The sequence below is a fragment of the Mya arenaria genome, chromosome 5 (genome assembly GCF_026914265.1).
Source record: "Mya arenaria isolate MELC-2E11 chromosome 5, ASM2691426v1".
NCBI lineage: Eukaryota > Metazoa > Mollusca > Bivalvia > Myida > Myidae > Mya > Mya arenaria.
In genome coordinates this window covers 22536547-22553484 of record NC_069126.1, presented here as the reverse complement: position 1 = coordinate 22553484, position 16938 = coordinate 22536547, and the positions used below count along the sequence as shown (strand labels likewise).

The window sequence follows — 16938 nt, the reverse complement described above, 5'->3', positions numbered from 1 at the left end:
CCTCTTAGCTAATAATCCATTTTGAAAACAACAACAAAACCAAACAGCCTTGTTTGACTGAGATCTTTCTGAGATCGTTCAGTGACTAAAATGGAAACGGCTACAACGGAAATTCCCCGATCAACGGATACAGCGGTTAACTCTTTTGAAACTCACAACATCATATTCGAAGTTCCTAATGAACATGCAATCGTAAATATGGTGAAGTCAATAATATTTCTTAAGCTAAAAGCGCCACCTGTGATAACAGATAAATACATTCATAAAAAGGGATATTTCGGCAGTGATCAAGGTTGTAAGGTTTATGTAATAGCTTCTTGTTTACCAAAAGCCAAAGTTGTTTTATGAATATGTTTCATATGAAAATCTACATTCGAACCCCGTTAGCCTGAGCTCGCGTGGATCGACCTCATCGTTGGCTCGAACAGAATAAAAAGTAACGATTTCATAATACTGAAGGAAAGCATTTCCGCTTGGCTCAAATTCCCCGAGGCTCGAGGTATGTTCGCCCCGGGACTTCGAGCCAAAGGGGTTCGACTGAATCTCCATACAGTCACTTTGAAAATATTAAAGAAATCATTTGTTGACAAATTGCTTCATGAAATAAAATACCGAAAAGCCACCATGTTGTCTATCTATGTAGCTATGTTTTAAAGCCTTAATATTTCGTACAAAAGACAACTCATTCGACTTCAATAGACATCTTCTTTTTTCATTTGTCTAGATCCTCCAAGGAAGAAAACATAACTTTCACCATTTCATTCAGTCGAAATGTTCAGAAATTATGACCCAATCATATACACTATTTTATGTATAGTTTTATCCGGATCGTTAGTATCTACATGTTTTTTGACAGAAATACAAAGGACCAACACTTAACTTACTGCACATTGAACATTGTACGGGGCACCACTATGACAAATCATCGTGCATTATTAAACAATTATGAAAACCTTAACTCTCACAAGGAAATATTTAACGAATGAAGAATAGAAGCAACAATGCGAGAAAGGATACATTTCCCATGCTGAATCAGATGTTTCATTTCCTTAACAATTGTTTTCTGTTTTAACAATATGCCCATTCTTCTTCAGTTCTCTGATCATATACATTTCCTTTCATAGTTCAGTTTGTTATATCTTGCGCCTCACATCTGTAAAACAAAGCCTAACGATGCAATTCCTAATGGTGTTTCTGTATGATTGAGTTATGTTTATTTTGCTTATGTATTTGAAGATAATCAAAACAAAAATAATTAAAAATACCGAATGTCTTTGTTTTTTAAATAGGTGGTGTGTTATAAAAAGCATTCTTGCATTATTTCAATCAATTTTAGTCCTAAACTGCAACGCGCTGGGCTTTTCCAAGAGTAATCAGTATGGAACAATTACATTGATCAAGCCATCGTATGTGAACAGACCGGTGACGCTGAAGATGGAGCCACGTGATGGGTGGATGGGTGGCGTCGTTTGGAAATACCTTCAACCAGGATCAGCTGAGTTCAGGGTCGCTAACAGTCAAAATGACAGTACTCAGTTCTCGGAAAATGGATCATACTATTTTACACTCATTAATGCAAAGGCTGTTTACAATAACACGTACTTTTACGCCGAATATGCCTACAAACCATCCATGAAATCACAAGTAACAGAGCTGGATTTAGATGGTATGGAGTATATATATCTTACTCTTGGGCAATCATAAGAAATTATAAATACTTCAAATCGATTTTAGCTTATATGTTGACATTTCATTTGCATCAGTAGTTTGTTATATTATGATATGGTATTTTGTAGTTCCACAAAACTCTGTCGTTGTCGGGCCTCAGTATGGAGACTTTTTTAAGACAAAATGTGTTTACGCTGATGCTGGTATCGACATATTTTGCAAGACAGATACGGGAATAGATCCTGTGAGTGTTAGCTTTAGTGTTGGAGGCAAGGTATTACCACTTTTAGCTGATGGGAAAGAGCCAGAGTTGCGTAAATTAGACCACACCCGACTCCGCCTTAAGAAGGAAATGGCTGGCAGTAATGTAACCTGTAAAGTTGTATACAGCGCCAATAAGGCTCCAGTTGAGTTTACAGCACATTTGTGCTATTTAGGTTAGGGTTTTTCCTTATCGTTTACCTAAAAGCGTTATCTCTGTAGCATAATTGCATATTTCATTCGATGTTACTCGTAACATCTCATTAGCCACAGGATAGTACGCAACGTGTTTTTTAAATCACTGCCTTCAATGTTTATTAATTACTTTTTTATTGTTTTAAATTCCCTTCAATCTTTGTATACATACTCTGAATAATAAATGTGTTTCATTTATCAACAGGCATTTTTCTAGCGTTCGTTAAAAGCTTAATAATATATATTTTTAAACAGGTGGTCGGCTGCTCACTATGAATTTACAAGTAAAACGTTCAATTAATTGTGTTCAGGGTAATAAACATTACAAACTTGCATTGATTAATAGTACCGGTTATAAAACGATGGGCCCGATGAATAATTAAAGTTGATAGTTACTTAATATTGTAATTTTATTGATTTTAAGAGTTTGGTACGGGACCAACATTAATAGAACCAAGTTGTTTCTATGGCGATGACTCAACTGCAACTTGTGAAATAAATAATATTCGACCGGTTCAAATGATTGAAATTCGTGTAAACGACAGATTATTAAAAGTGCAACAACAAGATGAATATGATCGTTCAAAAAACACCTTCTCCAGCAAAGCAACTCTTAAAACTGCTTCTGAGGAATGGAATGGAACAGAAATGTGTTGCACATCAAGGATTGGGAACAACAATATTGGAAGGTCTATTTGCAAGCCAATACTTATGAGCTGTACGTATGTAGTAAGGCTTAGTTCTAGTTTTCACATCTGATTAAGTATTCTTGAACTTTTCATTTTTTGAGTATATTTTATGCTTCGGAACTCTTATGTTATGGTAATTATAAATCGAATCTGAAGATAAAACTTACACATATTTAGTTGAAGAGTAAAACATAAATTGTAATGTGGTCATGAAAACAGGAAAACGGTTGATATTTCAGGTATGCAGAATAAAGAACAAAGCTCGCTTTTCGTTAGCTTCTGGCTCCCAATTATCGCCGGTAGTTTGGCATTTATCAGTATGTCCACAATAACGCTTGTTTGCTGTCTACGAAAAAGACGTCAACATAACGGTAAAACAAAGCAATGATGCATTTTTTTACCTCTAACGTTAGTGTTATATATTTTTATCACATGCTTTCCCTTGATTTCCGTGTAATATACCCATTACGAATATTTTTTTTATCTTACACATGTGTAAGATAACATATCAGACAATTCTATTGGCTAGACTAACCACACGCGACCTAGATATCCCTCCGCATTGTTTGAAACATTAAAATGGTTTTAAACGCCAACCAATACTTACCTCAATAATGAAGCTGTAGGACTTCCGGGAGATAGATGGCTAACGAATCATAGTGCCATAAAGCATCTTGTTAACAACTTTCGCCAAAAACAATGATCCGCCAAACCAGATAATGCAGATCACTAGTCACAGAAATATTCTGAATTCAGTCAGTCAACAATTACAGCCACATTAGTGACAAACAACAAGAGAACATTTCAAACATCTTCATCTTGACAAATCCAAGCAATATGCAATCTATGCCATTTGCTTGCCAGTTTAATCAGCTGTCGTTTACCAAAAACACAAAAACGAATTCCGCAGCACAATATTCTAATTACACGTTCCGTGACGGCTAGAACATCATGTTCGCTTGAAACATTCTTGGTGGAACTTTTTCAACATCAACGTTAGGCATTATAGAATCTGTATTTTGTGAAACTCCATGAATATATATACAAAAAGCTAAAAATGTTCCATGAACACAACGAAAACGCTGCAAAATCATCGTAGAAAGCGACAGCGAATAACTTTTAAATCCGTGCACAGTAAAACTTGACAGACCGATGTAGGTCACATAAACCGCGTAAATGCGTGTACTCTCTCAGTGTGACTTCATCAACTTGTGTACTTATTGTTGTTGTTTTTTGGTTATAATTGTCCGTTATTCATGGTGTTGGATATTTCACTTCACATTTTTATATTTGTGACACGTAAAGCGCTTTATCTGAATTAAAACTTGATAACTGCCTGTATTTTTGTCATTTGAATTTGGACTTATTTATATGGCGCATCGATGGCATTCCACTCTGAGTACTTTGGCTGTCAAACAATGTGTTCAGAAAGTGGAACTAAATAAGTTATAAAAACATGTGATAAAAAAAGATCTGACACTCTTTGTCATTTTATTCAAGATTATTTTATTAAACTCGTCCATGAAAAGTGTTATTAAGCTCGCCAGAGGCTCGCAAACTAACAAATTGTTAATAAAATCCTGTATTAAATGACAACTCGTGTCAGATCCTATATATACATTCTTTCTTAGTAAACACAATACATAAAACAAGTACCGCCTTCATTGATTCTGATCATTGACAACGTTTTGATTAAACAATAAAATTGTGTATGTTATAACATTATTTTAAAACTTTTTTACTAAAATATGAGTCTAGTACCATTGTCAACGAACGTACACTTGTCGTAAGGATTTTGATATAGAATGCTGCGATGCGAGTGCCCTACACTGTACTTTTCAATTGTTATAGTTTACCAGGCGAGCGCCAGAGATAAGACAAGGTCTAATATGAACAAACATGAGCCAGTGTATTCAACTATAGATGATCCCATAGACACCGCAATAAGAGTATATGGATTTCTTTTCTTAGAAAGTTTAACAAAAAAACTAATATCATTTGTATTCTTTTAACAACATCAAATCTTAATGGCCCGGGTGTATGTAATATTGGTTCGTGGTCACCAAGCGGGACCAGTGGGTTTTGTCCGGGTACTCCGGATTCCCCCATAAAAAAAACATGACGACTCTCTCGCAGAGCATCGTGCCGACGATAGTTACTTAGCTAAATCTAGAGTGAATTCATTTAGAAAAGTTAAATCAAATTGCATTTTAATTTGTATTTCTTCTTACGTTATTTGTGTGGTATTTGTATTCAAATGAAACTCATTTTCAAGTTTATTAATAACACCAGGGGCCGTATTCCATATCGTTCATTATTTGTCAATACGCAAACATTAGCGATTCCTTCAGTCCATTGGCCAGTTTTTTTACAGTCCAATCAACACACTTGGAATATAGTTTATTTTCAGTTAACGTGGATGTCATAACTTTAATTTACTTTTAAATCACTTCAGTTGCCAACGTGCTCGCTGTGTAACGCATTGCGCTGCTTGATTTATATATATATATATATATATATATATATATATATATATATATATATATATATATATATATATATATATATATATATATATATATATATTATATATATATATATATATATATATATATATATATATATATATATATATATCTTATTGCAGAGTACCATGACCTTTAGTCGACAGAGGAGTGCTTCTGCAGAGTCAACAGATTATATGACACCAATCTCAAGAAAAGCAACTAGTAGGCCAATCAGGATACATTGATATGTCAGGATCAACACATATTACTTAAGAGTGTTCACAAAAAATGTGTAGATAAGGAGTATTCAATTGAATACGACAATAAGTGCTGTGGAATTCTTAACGAACAAATAACAAAACTAGTTATTTGTAATTATTGGTGAACTATCAATTAATGCTTCTTTCCTGACGATTTTGCTGATTGTGGGTCTTATTTTGCTGTAAAAGGATGGCCACAAATCATGAACATGTATTTGAATACGTTTTGAAATATGTGATGCGGTAAATCCTAACGAAAGAATAGAAATAAATAGTTTATCATTTATGTTTGATCAGGTTATGTTTCTATCTTGTCTTCAAACGTCTTGTTTGTTTTCTTTTGGTTATGCTATCGGAGGGGTTTGGTATATTTAAGTTAAGAAATAAATCGCGCGTTTGTGTCATAGCTTTCCTTATAATCGCCCGCTTATGTGTTTCGCCTCAATAGCGCAAAGAGGAAAGAAACTTTAAACAGCTAAATTTACAAAGAAACCATCACACCTGCCTTCTTTAAAGTTATCTGATCAGTCTGTTTTTTATAAAAAAGAAACATTGTGTTTTGAAAGTGTATATAAACATTTAAATTACTCCAGCATCGGAAAAGGTCAAATATTATATATCGTATATATTGTGGTGGTGTCTTATGAATCCTTCTTTTGTTAACGATAAAATCAAATATGTAACAATCAATCTAAGGAAGGCCACATAAATGAGATTTATGACATGTTTAAAACAACTATCCCTATTTAAGTTGTTTGGATGGTTTCGGTGTAAAATGCATGTTTATTTTTTAACCAGCTTACGTTTATGACATACATGTGAGAAACATGTTATCTTTTTCGTATACAGATTTCGCTTTCAGATGGTAACTAGAGGCGATCAAATGAAACAAAGTCAACCAAATATATATTGCTTTAATGAACTGCCTAATACCTATAATGAAACAACGATAAACCACCACAGTTAACAATTGCAGTAACGTCGAAGTATTAATAGTTTGCACTATGCATCGGTTAAACAAATGAATTCATGTCGCCTCAGGAACAATTGAGTATAACCACACTCACAAACAATGCATCTTATACATTATTACTCTTGAAAAGGGTATTGTTGTCATCGATCTATTTAATGACCATATTGATAATTGCAAACACTGTCAATGCACCCTGACACATGCTTAACGTGATTCAAACAACTGTGGTTATATTTTATACAACAAACACCTATTTGATTTTAACTATTATTTACTTCATTAATCTGAAAGGCTGGAAAGAATGTTCGGTTTCATGACTTAACTGAGTTTACTTAAGCTAATGATACGTATCATTAAATTTTAGAGAAATAAAAGAAAGGGCCATATGGGGGAATGCAAATGCATACGCGTTATAAAAATATAATAAGCCGATTAATAACAGTGAATATGCACCCACTATTTTTATTGAATAAAGAAGGAACCCAAAACAATTCACGATACGTCTTTAAGCCAATCTTAATTAATTATTTATCTGTTCAGTGGCATAATCATTCACCCAGAGTGGCAAGCTGACACAAGATACGCCCGTCAAAACTTTGTGTAATTTAGACAATTCAGCGACTGATTTCTGAAGTGTAGGGGAATACGAGGCAGAATATCGAACATGTCGGAGATAAATTGCCAATGCATATATTGTCATGATTGGTGAATCTTCGAACAAAACCTTATCCAGTTACAGAGGTGGTTGTGTAAGTTTCGTCATTCGAGGGTCGTAAGTGCAACGTGACGGAGGTGACATGACCAGTTATCGTACATGGCCGATATATTCTGCCCATACAAAAATTGTCAAAATTGTGTTATGATAAGACTTAAGCTCTTCTAGTTACAGCGCGCACTATGTATATAGTTTGTGTCATGTAAGGGCTATAACTCTAAAGTGACTTGGTTTGTTAGTTAGCATGGCTCAGATATTTTTTCCAAAACTCATGTCGATAAAATTTGGTAATGATCAGACAAAAGCTAATATTTTTATACCTCGGTCATTGTAAAGTTTGTATATTTCAATCAATTCAAGAGCCATATACATGGGGGTAAATTTACCTAAGGTACAAACTTGACCCATGCCTGAATGTGGGGTTGATTTTACCCGAAGTATTTCATGTCAGATAAGCGTAACAATATATTTTTGAATATTTGTTTAACTTTGCATGGCTTTACAGTGAAAACATAAAGTAGGAAAATTGTTATAGAAAATTGTGTTTACTTTGTAAAACCATTTTTAATTTCTCAGAAGACTGTTTCTGCAAACGATTAAACTATCATGTAAATTGTTTATTTTAATAATTTGTTTTTAGGTTAAGCTAATTGGTCTTTCTAAGGACTTAAATGCTATCAAAATGGAATGCTTAGCTATTGCACTCTTTTTCAGCTGTTACTAAAATAACGTACAGTTTGAATTTTTACTGACAGTATGACATTTCTATTGTTGAAAGACAGATATCCTTTTTACTTGCCTTAATTTACTGCAATTTAATATCAATTATTGAATAAGAGTATTATTTATTACAGAAATTGATATCTTAAGTTAGCTACAAATATTATAGTATTTTCTTTTTAAATTGACAGGGATGCAAAGTAAATATGTAACGAAAGACGATTGTTATTCATGCAACCTTGTTTTTTCTGCAAACCCTTTTTTTGTAAATTCTAAAAACAGACTGTTTCTACGAAAGACAGAAATATCATGTCAATTCATGATTTAAATATTTTGTGATCAAGTTTAGCCATATGACCTTTTTTGAGCACATCCGCTATCAAAAAGAAATGCTTAACTTTCAACACATAAAACGCTGTCGCTCACCTATTCTAGGTGATACTAAGATAGTATCAATTTACTGCATTTTTATGGGGGTTTTAATGAAATAAACTTGAATATATGCAGTTAAAACATTTTTGGTCAGAATTTCTTTTCTGTTTTTGATAACAGTTTCCTTTTTATACAGAAATTGAAACATTGCGTTAATAACTTTGGTTTCTGCCCAGGAAACGGACTCGAGAATGATTCTATAAGCTTAGCTTTCGCCACAGTCGAGCTAAAACATGTGTATATACATAACTGTTTCCATTGTACAATGAGAATGCCCTTCCTTAAAGTTTCAAACCATGTATCGGTTAATCCACATTTGTTAACGCACATGTGCATATTCGCAGGGGGCTGTTCCATAAGTATGTTTGCGCAAACGCACACTGTTCTCTTTTAAAAGATGTCAAATGTGGCTCACCAACATTATATGTTGTTCTTGAATTATTTTTTAAAACAAATCCTGGATATAGCTAACATGTATTGTAGTCTAATTTGATAGCGTTTGCAATGCTTTGTGTGATCGTTCTCACTACATCAGAATCCTTCTAATTTAGCAGTTTCGTATCACCAATTTAAAATCGAACTTGCTTTTTGGCATCTTGTCAATATGATGTCTGCTACTGGTCCTTATCTTTAAGCATCGCCCATTTGGGAGTCGTTTAGAGGTGCAATTTGGATATTGGTTTATGAATGTGTTGCAGACGAACCGTAAAGCTTCTAATCATTTTCTACTTTAGATGTTTTTTGTTCTACGGATGATGATACATATACAGATGCGAACTCGCGGTCTCTTTGAAAAGCGGCCTAATCGCTTATGTTAAATCCACACAAATGATTTTTTAATATGTTTTAGTACAAGGCATAAAACAAGGATAATGAATTTTAAAAAGTGGAAGAAGTGTTACGCGTTTCAATGATATATGCATTATAGTCATTACACGTTTTTTACGATACAAAAATGCTATATAGAGTACGTTCTTCAAAAGTACCAGTGTTTTTGTTTTTGGTCTTTCCATGAACAAAGTATTATTTAAAACATTCTACGACGACAAAGGTCTAACTTTGAGAAGATAGGAATCATATAGAATGGCAAAACTTTACTCAGTCGATGAAATACGAACAAATGTTTATTATTTCAGTTACATCTTATTATAAAATCCCTTTTGTTTATTGCCGAAAAGGATGAATATGTAATTAATTTTTCCCGTTCTTTTTTGGAGCTTAAATGCTTGACATCCATTTATTATAACTTGTATCATTTATTTTCTTTTTCTTCGCAATAAAAAACTGCGATTCAGCAAACCTAGTAACAACCAGACATTGTGACAGGAGAGTGTAATAAATTCATCAGACAAAAATTCAAGACCAAAATGTCCCAGAGTTTTGGCACGAATGTATAATAAATGTGTAATGTTCCTTGGGAATTCAATTCTTAGGTTTAAATATGCAGGAAAGTTTATTTTCGCAAGAACAACAAAATGAATGTTGGTGATTGAAAGAAATGATGTTTTAAAATATTTATCCGTAATATAAAGCAAATATGAGACTGACATTAAATGTCAATCAAAGTGTTGAAAAACATATCTTTAATATAAACTATGTCAAAAGCATAAATATGAACGCTGTTGAAGGATGTGGAAAAAGCAACAACATGTTTTCATGTTTCTAGTTTGGAAACAGCTAATCAGTTGATGAACAGAAATTTTATTTGCATTATTTATGGTTTAAATTTAATTATAATGAAATATATCACGTACACAAGGCAATGTTCACTGGTTCTTCCCAAAACCAAGGCACATAGTTGCTTTTTACCTGAAGTAAAATAGTCCTTTTTGTTACACAAATATTTTCGGTAAATATTATATTACTCTATAAGTCATCCACCGCTTTTAAACTACTATTAATATATTGAACATTTACACATGTACGCAAATTATCAAATTATGGTAGTGTCTGCCATGTGCATATTGCATGAAGGAATGCTATAGTTTGTAAAATACCTTTTAAAAGGGCTCAATGGTCATGTACAATCATGTCAGCGAATCTCGAAATGCGACTATAGGCTTTGTTCTGTTTTCTTCCTTGTGCACTCAAGTTATGTAATTAAATCTTGACCATCCTTTAAAGTTTACGATCATTTGGTATAGATAGCTGGTTTGCCCTGTGTTTAGTTTGTGAAATGTTACGTTCACTAAATAGTATTTTGGTTAAACAGTCCAATCAACTTTAAGGCATACTGTGAATTCATTTGGCTAAAAACAATTTTCAAGGCATGAGAATACTGTGAATAAACATTAATTGCCGCACTTACTCAAAACAGCTGTATTAGCACACAGCACTTATTCTCTTTCTACAATCTTATATGTTATTCCAGATAACCTCATACCAGAATGTATGTCATTGAATGCATTTGTGATAATAAGGTTAACAATGGATGCATTAGCCCAGTTCATAAATTTGCATGAGGAAGCTAGTTGCACTACGAAATGAGATTACACTTTAAAACTCATAACAAACTTCATGTAGTGTTCTGGGATTGGGATCTGGCGTTTTGCAAGGTCATTTAGTGGTAAAATTGTCCAGGTTTTCTGCAGAACAATCATATTTTGCCATTTACTCGACTTATATGTATATCATACTTTTTTAAGCTGTCATATTTGATATAATTGTATACGGGTTTTTTATCATACGTTTAATGTATTTTGTTTGGATACATTTTTTCCAATATTATGTTTAACATGGTCCCATTCAGTGTTTGTGACGAATAGCATCCAAAAGATATTCAATGAATTTATTTTATTTATATATATTCGTAAAGGTTAACAAATGTGCTATTAATGCCTTTTCAGAGATGTCATACAATAATATTGTCGAGACTGTTTGTTTTTCAAGTCTCGTATCAAGTTGATGATAGTTTGTATAATCCTAAACGTTGCTTAGACAATTACTCACACAAAAAGCATTAAGGCAACGAGATAAATGTTACGATTATGTCAACTATATTTTTGGTGTACATGTGATGGTTTTAAACTAAAAACTATCTTACAACACATGTGTCTCAACAGTTAATTGAATAGCATCGCACACATATCGACTAGAACCTCGAGTTTTTTTGCACTTCTTCTCAACAGTAGAAATTAAATACATTATCGTAGACAACAATAAACCTTTCGTTACAACTGTATACTTTAGAGTAGTACTGAATAAAGTATTTACAAGGCACAACGAGCGATCACAAATAATTCAACTTGAGCTCCTACTAGCTTAAATAGATGCCCGTTGTTATAAGACTGAAATTATTTATATGGTGACAAAAACAAAATTGTAAATCGATTAAAAATATGGTTTTCTTTTATTTTATAAGTTAACTCTACATGTACCATGCAGTTTGCATCAACGAAAATGAAGTACGTTCATCGTTGTTACAAATGATAGTAGAAAGGTTCCAGCGAATTGAAATGCATTGGATGCAGTGTTGGTGGTTGCATTAGATTGCAGGTCCTGCGCAGGTATTTCAGTTTGGATAGTACGGTTTTATTATGTCCATCAGACATATATATCATGTGCATCTTTTCCACGGTTTAATAGCAATGTTTTTCATTTGAAATGCCTGAATTGTTTCATGTTTGAAATCAGATTCATCGTTCCTACATATTCAAAAAACGTTTTCCTCCTTAGTTTGAAACACATATGTATTATTTAGTTTTTTTCTTCTGATGCGATGTCGATATCGGGTCAAGAAAGAGGGATTTGCTGCGCCAGGCAATTGCCATGATATGTTCCACCAGGGTTGCAAGTTCAGTTTTTTGAGCAATAAAACTAACTATAAGATATAGTTAAATAACTTCCTTCAATGTTTTTCTTTAAAAAATACGTACACATACAGTTTGGATTTTATTCAGTTCATGGACCTTCATGTTATTTGCAGATGGCAGTACTATCGTAAAAACATCCTTAAATATTGTCATTTCTAAAGAAGACGTTAATGTGCTCATTGTCGTGGATTTGGAGTTAATAAACATAAAGTGCTAATTAACAGTCTTTATCAATTAGATTGACTATTAATATGAATGAACAGCATCAAGCAGCAAAGCAAACAATGTGAGTATTATTATAATAAAGCGCATAATATTAATAGCAAATGCGCTCCACATTGTTTATAGATTGATGCAGTTAAATTTTGCTTGAATACATATTATCCCTTCATTATCAAGTAATATCTACTAGACCAATCATTAGTTAATATTCATTTAAACTTATGTTTCTTTTATTAGAGGGTTGTCTTACCGAAACTCATTGATGCTGAAAAGGTTAATTTACGATTTTCATTGTCGACTTTTCAAAATATTTGGAGCGGGAGGCAGGGGACATCTTTCCTCGACCCTACCATCAGCAGTCCTAATGTGTTATACCTTCATACTCGCCTGAACTGTCTGGTAAGTGAAATGGCATCATACCTTACCTTAGCAGGTTCATTTCAATAACTCATTGTTCTTGTCTCCTCTGGTATATATGGTTATAACACACGAGCTACCCATTGAATTCATATTCATTGCGTTCTTGAAAAAAATGATATGTTTGATACCTTTTACAAAATTTGCTTCTGGCTTTGTCCTTGTAATTGTCTCGGTGTTATATAGTGTTATAGCTATCTGTGGAAATGTCATTGCAAAATTGCACTCGTTGCTTAACTGAACCCGTGATTTTTTAAATGAATTGCGTTAAAACATAAATTGCATTCGATTTCACATTATGTTGTTTACATAACATATCGATTCATACACGGTTCTACTCGCAAAATTTCTTTAAATGATTTTGGCATTACACACAACTGGTTCGTTTCATGGCTCTTGTACTTCCAAGCGAAGTAACACTTACGTGACAATTTAAATAGGCTTCTTTCATATCGAATACTGTAAGAACATCGACCGCAATCATTGAAACATGTATATATTTCAGATTCTTTCTGAAAATGGGAGGAATCCGTTACAATTGACCTAGCTAGGACCGTATCATTTTCTGCATTTGTTGGCATAAAAGGTGTTTGTGTTTCAATACGATTGGACGGGTTAAACTCAGGTCGTTGTTTTATGACGCTTGGTTCAAAACAAAGCACTTAATCACCTTTGATTTCCTTCAGTTATATGCCAATTTGTTTCCTTAATCTCACAATTACAGCTCACATAATAAACGACGAAATGCATACGCTTTAGTGAATTTTGTTTCGTGCAAAAGTCCGCTTAAATGACCAATTTGACACACAATTATGTTTAGCATATAACATCATCATACTATATTAAAACGGCATCCTGATTCTTCAAATGTACAAGTCAACAGTACTTTGACATTCAACTAGTAATATAACTCGTCTAAAACAGTTTGCGAAACTATGCACTCATATGGGAAATAAATTAACAATGATATGATAATAGTACAAAAAGGAGGAAACAAATGCATTTAAAGCGTGATTGTTTTACAGATGGTTAACCAACTATTCTTCTAATTGTTGTCACGCTTTTCGAAAACGAAAAGATAACATTTTAATAATTAGGTCAACACGTTATTTACATGACAGTTAACATTTAATATTATGTAATCCTATATGATGACAACACCAACTGGTCATGTGGGCCTTGAAGTCACCGTTAAATCATTAGAGGTTGCAAAACCCTTCTGGTACCCTTCTGGTACAGGGGCGTGTTCATGTTGGATACTTGTCTGTGTGCTACGTCATCATTGTATGTGTACATTGTACAAATGTGGAATCACATGTAACATGACACGAGGAAGTGAGTAAAAATATGGGACGCTATGCGTACACGTACACTTACACGTCGTTACAAATTCGTAAGCTCCTCAAACGTATCTTTGCGAATAGGAAAATACAATATATTTTAATCATTCATTCATGCATTCATTTTAAAAACGCAGCTATATAGTGTTAAGCCAACTTCCGTAGATACTCAACCATGTCAAATGTTTTATCTTATCTGAGTCATTTCCGAGGTTTTCATACTCAGTACAGCTTCGTATAAACTATATTAAATATGAATAATTGAAAATACATGAAAATGGTTTAACGATAAAGGTGTCCAACTCGAACCCAAGAGGCCGTGTTTTCGTGTTCTACCAGAGGTAGGAAAATATAATTCGGTCTCTCAACAAAGACAACTGGTTTATAATCAAGTAAACGGAGTCAAGTGTGATAGGTGACAGCTAAAGCTGTCTTTGCAATCGAGCTGAAAAAATAGCATATAGTTAAACCAGTTTTATAGTAAAATCAGTTTTATTTTGGGTAACGTATATCCAATTAATGATTGGTGAATAAATTTATATTTGTGCAAACTAATTTGCCTTGAAATGGTTAACGTAACTAGTATGATTATCGGATTTTCGAAAGATATAAATATGACTATTTAGCAAAACGTTTTACTCACAAATAGTTTTATAAAAGGTGAATATAATTTGCATCCGGCCCGTTTGTCTGACTGTCTCTGTGATCGGATGGTATGTCCACATAGTCATAATGAAATTCATTTTCATTCGAACGTTTGTTTCCTTCCATCTTCAAATGTTGTTGTGCTTTTGTAATCTCGATACCACTTGCTGACCCTCCTCTCTTCCAAAATAAATATTTCTCACAATATAAGAATAAACGTAAGAGGATAAAACTACCAGTAACATTGCAAATTCATTTTTAGTAATTTAAGGAATACGATTATTGAGTATTTTATTTGTGTGAATTAATATCAATTATAGATGGACCAAATAGATCGTTTAAACTAATTTTTAATACCGTAATATTACACGGCTTCAAACATCGAAATAATCTTGGAGTAGAAACAACATACGCTTCTTAGTCTAGAAGACATATATATACATTATATATACTCGTAAAATATACATATGTGCTGTTAATGCTTTTCAGTGATGTCATACAATAGTATTGTCGATACTGTTTTTTAAGTATTACATCAATTTCATGATAACCATGAACGTTGCTAAGACAATTACTCATGTGTAAGCATTTTGCACTCAAAAAGCATTAAGGCAACGAAATCAATGTTACGATTCTGTCTACTATATTTGTGTTGCACATGTGATGGTTATAAACTAAAAACATCTTACAACATCGCGATTCGCATTTGTCTCAATAGTAAATTGAACAGCATCGTACACATGTCTACTATAATCTCCTGTATTCCTTTGTCATGATATTGGTTAATGACCAGCCCGAACTTCTTCACAGTCTTAATTAAATAAATTCTCGAAGATAACAATTTTGTTTCAACTGAGGATACTTAAGAGTAAGACTGAAAAAAGTATTTACAAGGTTAGACGAACGTTCACAAATAATTTAAATTAAGGTCTGACTAGCTGGAATAAATGCCTTTTGTTGTAAGACTAATATTCTTTATATTGTGAAAAAAAAATTGTAAATCGTTTAAATATAATTTTCATTTTTGATAAAGGGTAACTTCACAAGTACCATGCATTTTTCATCAACGAAAGACAAACACGTTCATCGTTGCTACTAATTAAAGTAGGAAGGTTTCAGAGAAATAAAATGCAATGAATGCAGGGTTGGTAGTTGTAATTAGATCACATGTCCTGCTCAGGTATTTCAGTTTGGATAGTACGTATTTGTTATGTCCATCAGACATATATATCATATACTGAATGCATCCTATTCACAGTTTAATAGCAATTTTCTTCCTTTGGAATGCCTGAACTTTTCATGTTTTAAATCAGATTCATCGTTTCATTAATACACAAAATACCGTTTCCCTTTTAAGTTTGAAACACATCTGTATGATTTTGTTGCGATATCGATATCGGGTCAAGAAAGAGGGAATTGCTGCACCAGGCAATTGCCATGATGTGCATGTTCCACCAGGGTTGCAAGTTCAGTTTAGCAATACTACATTAATATATGGTAAGGTAACTTCCTTCAGTGTTGCTTTTACTTTAAAAAATACTTGCACATACAGTTTGGATATTATTAATTTCATGAATCTAATGTTGTTGTTTTTTTGTAGATGGCAGAAGAACCGTAAAACATAATTATATATTGTCATTTCTAAAGACATGTTTGTACTTATTGTCGTGGGTTGGAGCTAATAAACATAAATTGCTATCAATAAACAGCCACTAGCAATTAACCTGACTGTTAACAATGAATGAACAGCATCAAGCAGCAAAGCAAACAATGTGAGTATTACTCATTAGAGCGCAAATATGAATAACAAATGCGCTCAACATCGTTTATACATTGATGCAGTTACATTTCGCTTGGATATATAATATCCTATTATCACATACTATTTACATTCGCCCTGTCCTTTGTGAAGATAATTCTTGACGTTCATATTGTATAACACGCACGGAGTTATCACGTCATAGTTTATGTCAATATCGCCCTGCGAAAAGATCATTGCGACGTAATTTAATTAATGATATGCGACGTTACAAATATCAGCTATTCTTTTATACAATACGTCGACATTTGTTTAAGAAGAGA

At 33.2% G+C, this 16938-nt stretch overlaps 1 protein-coding gene across 2 annotated transcripts; it reads left to right on the top strand.

Moving 5' to 3' along the window:
* The first annotated feature begins 1386 nt into the window (after window positions 1-1386).
* LOC128233592 (uncharacterized) lies at window positions 1387-5694 on the top strand. 2 transcript variants are annotated; one of them, XM_052947332.1, is made up of 6 exons: window positions 1387-1666; window positions 1797-2105; window positions 2549-2842; window positions 3053-3184; window positions 4665-4762; window positions 5461-5694. In XM_052947332.1, exons 1-6 carry the CDS (start codon window positions 1435-1437, stop codon window positions 5563-5565), a joined length of 1170 nt encoding a protein of 389 aa, XP_052803292.1. In that variant the 5' UTR covers window positions 1387-1434; the 3' UTR covers window positions 5566-5694. The 2 variants fall into 2 exon arrangements, with proteins under 2 accessions (XP_052803292.1, XP_052803293.1); XM_052947333.1 differs by lacking the exon at window positions 4665-4762 and having other exon boundaries at window positions 5461-5573.
* Window positions 5695-16938: the final 11244 nt, after the last annotated feature.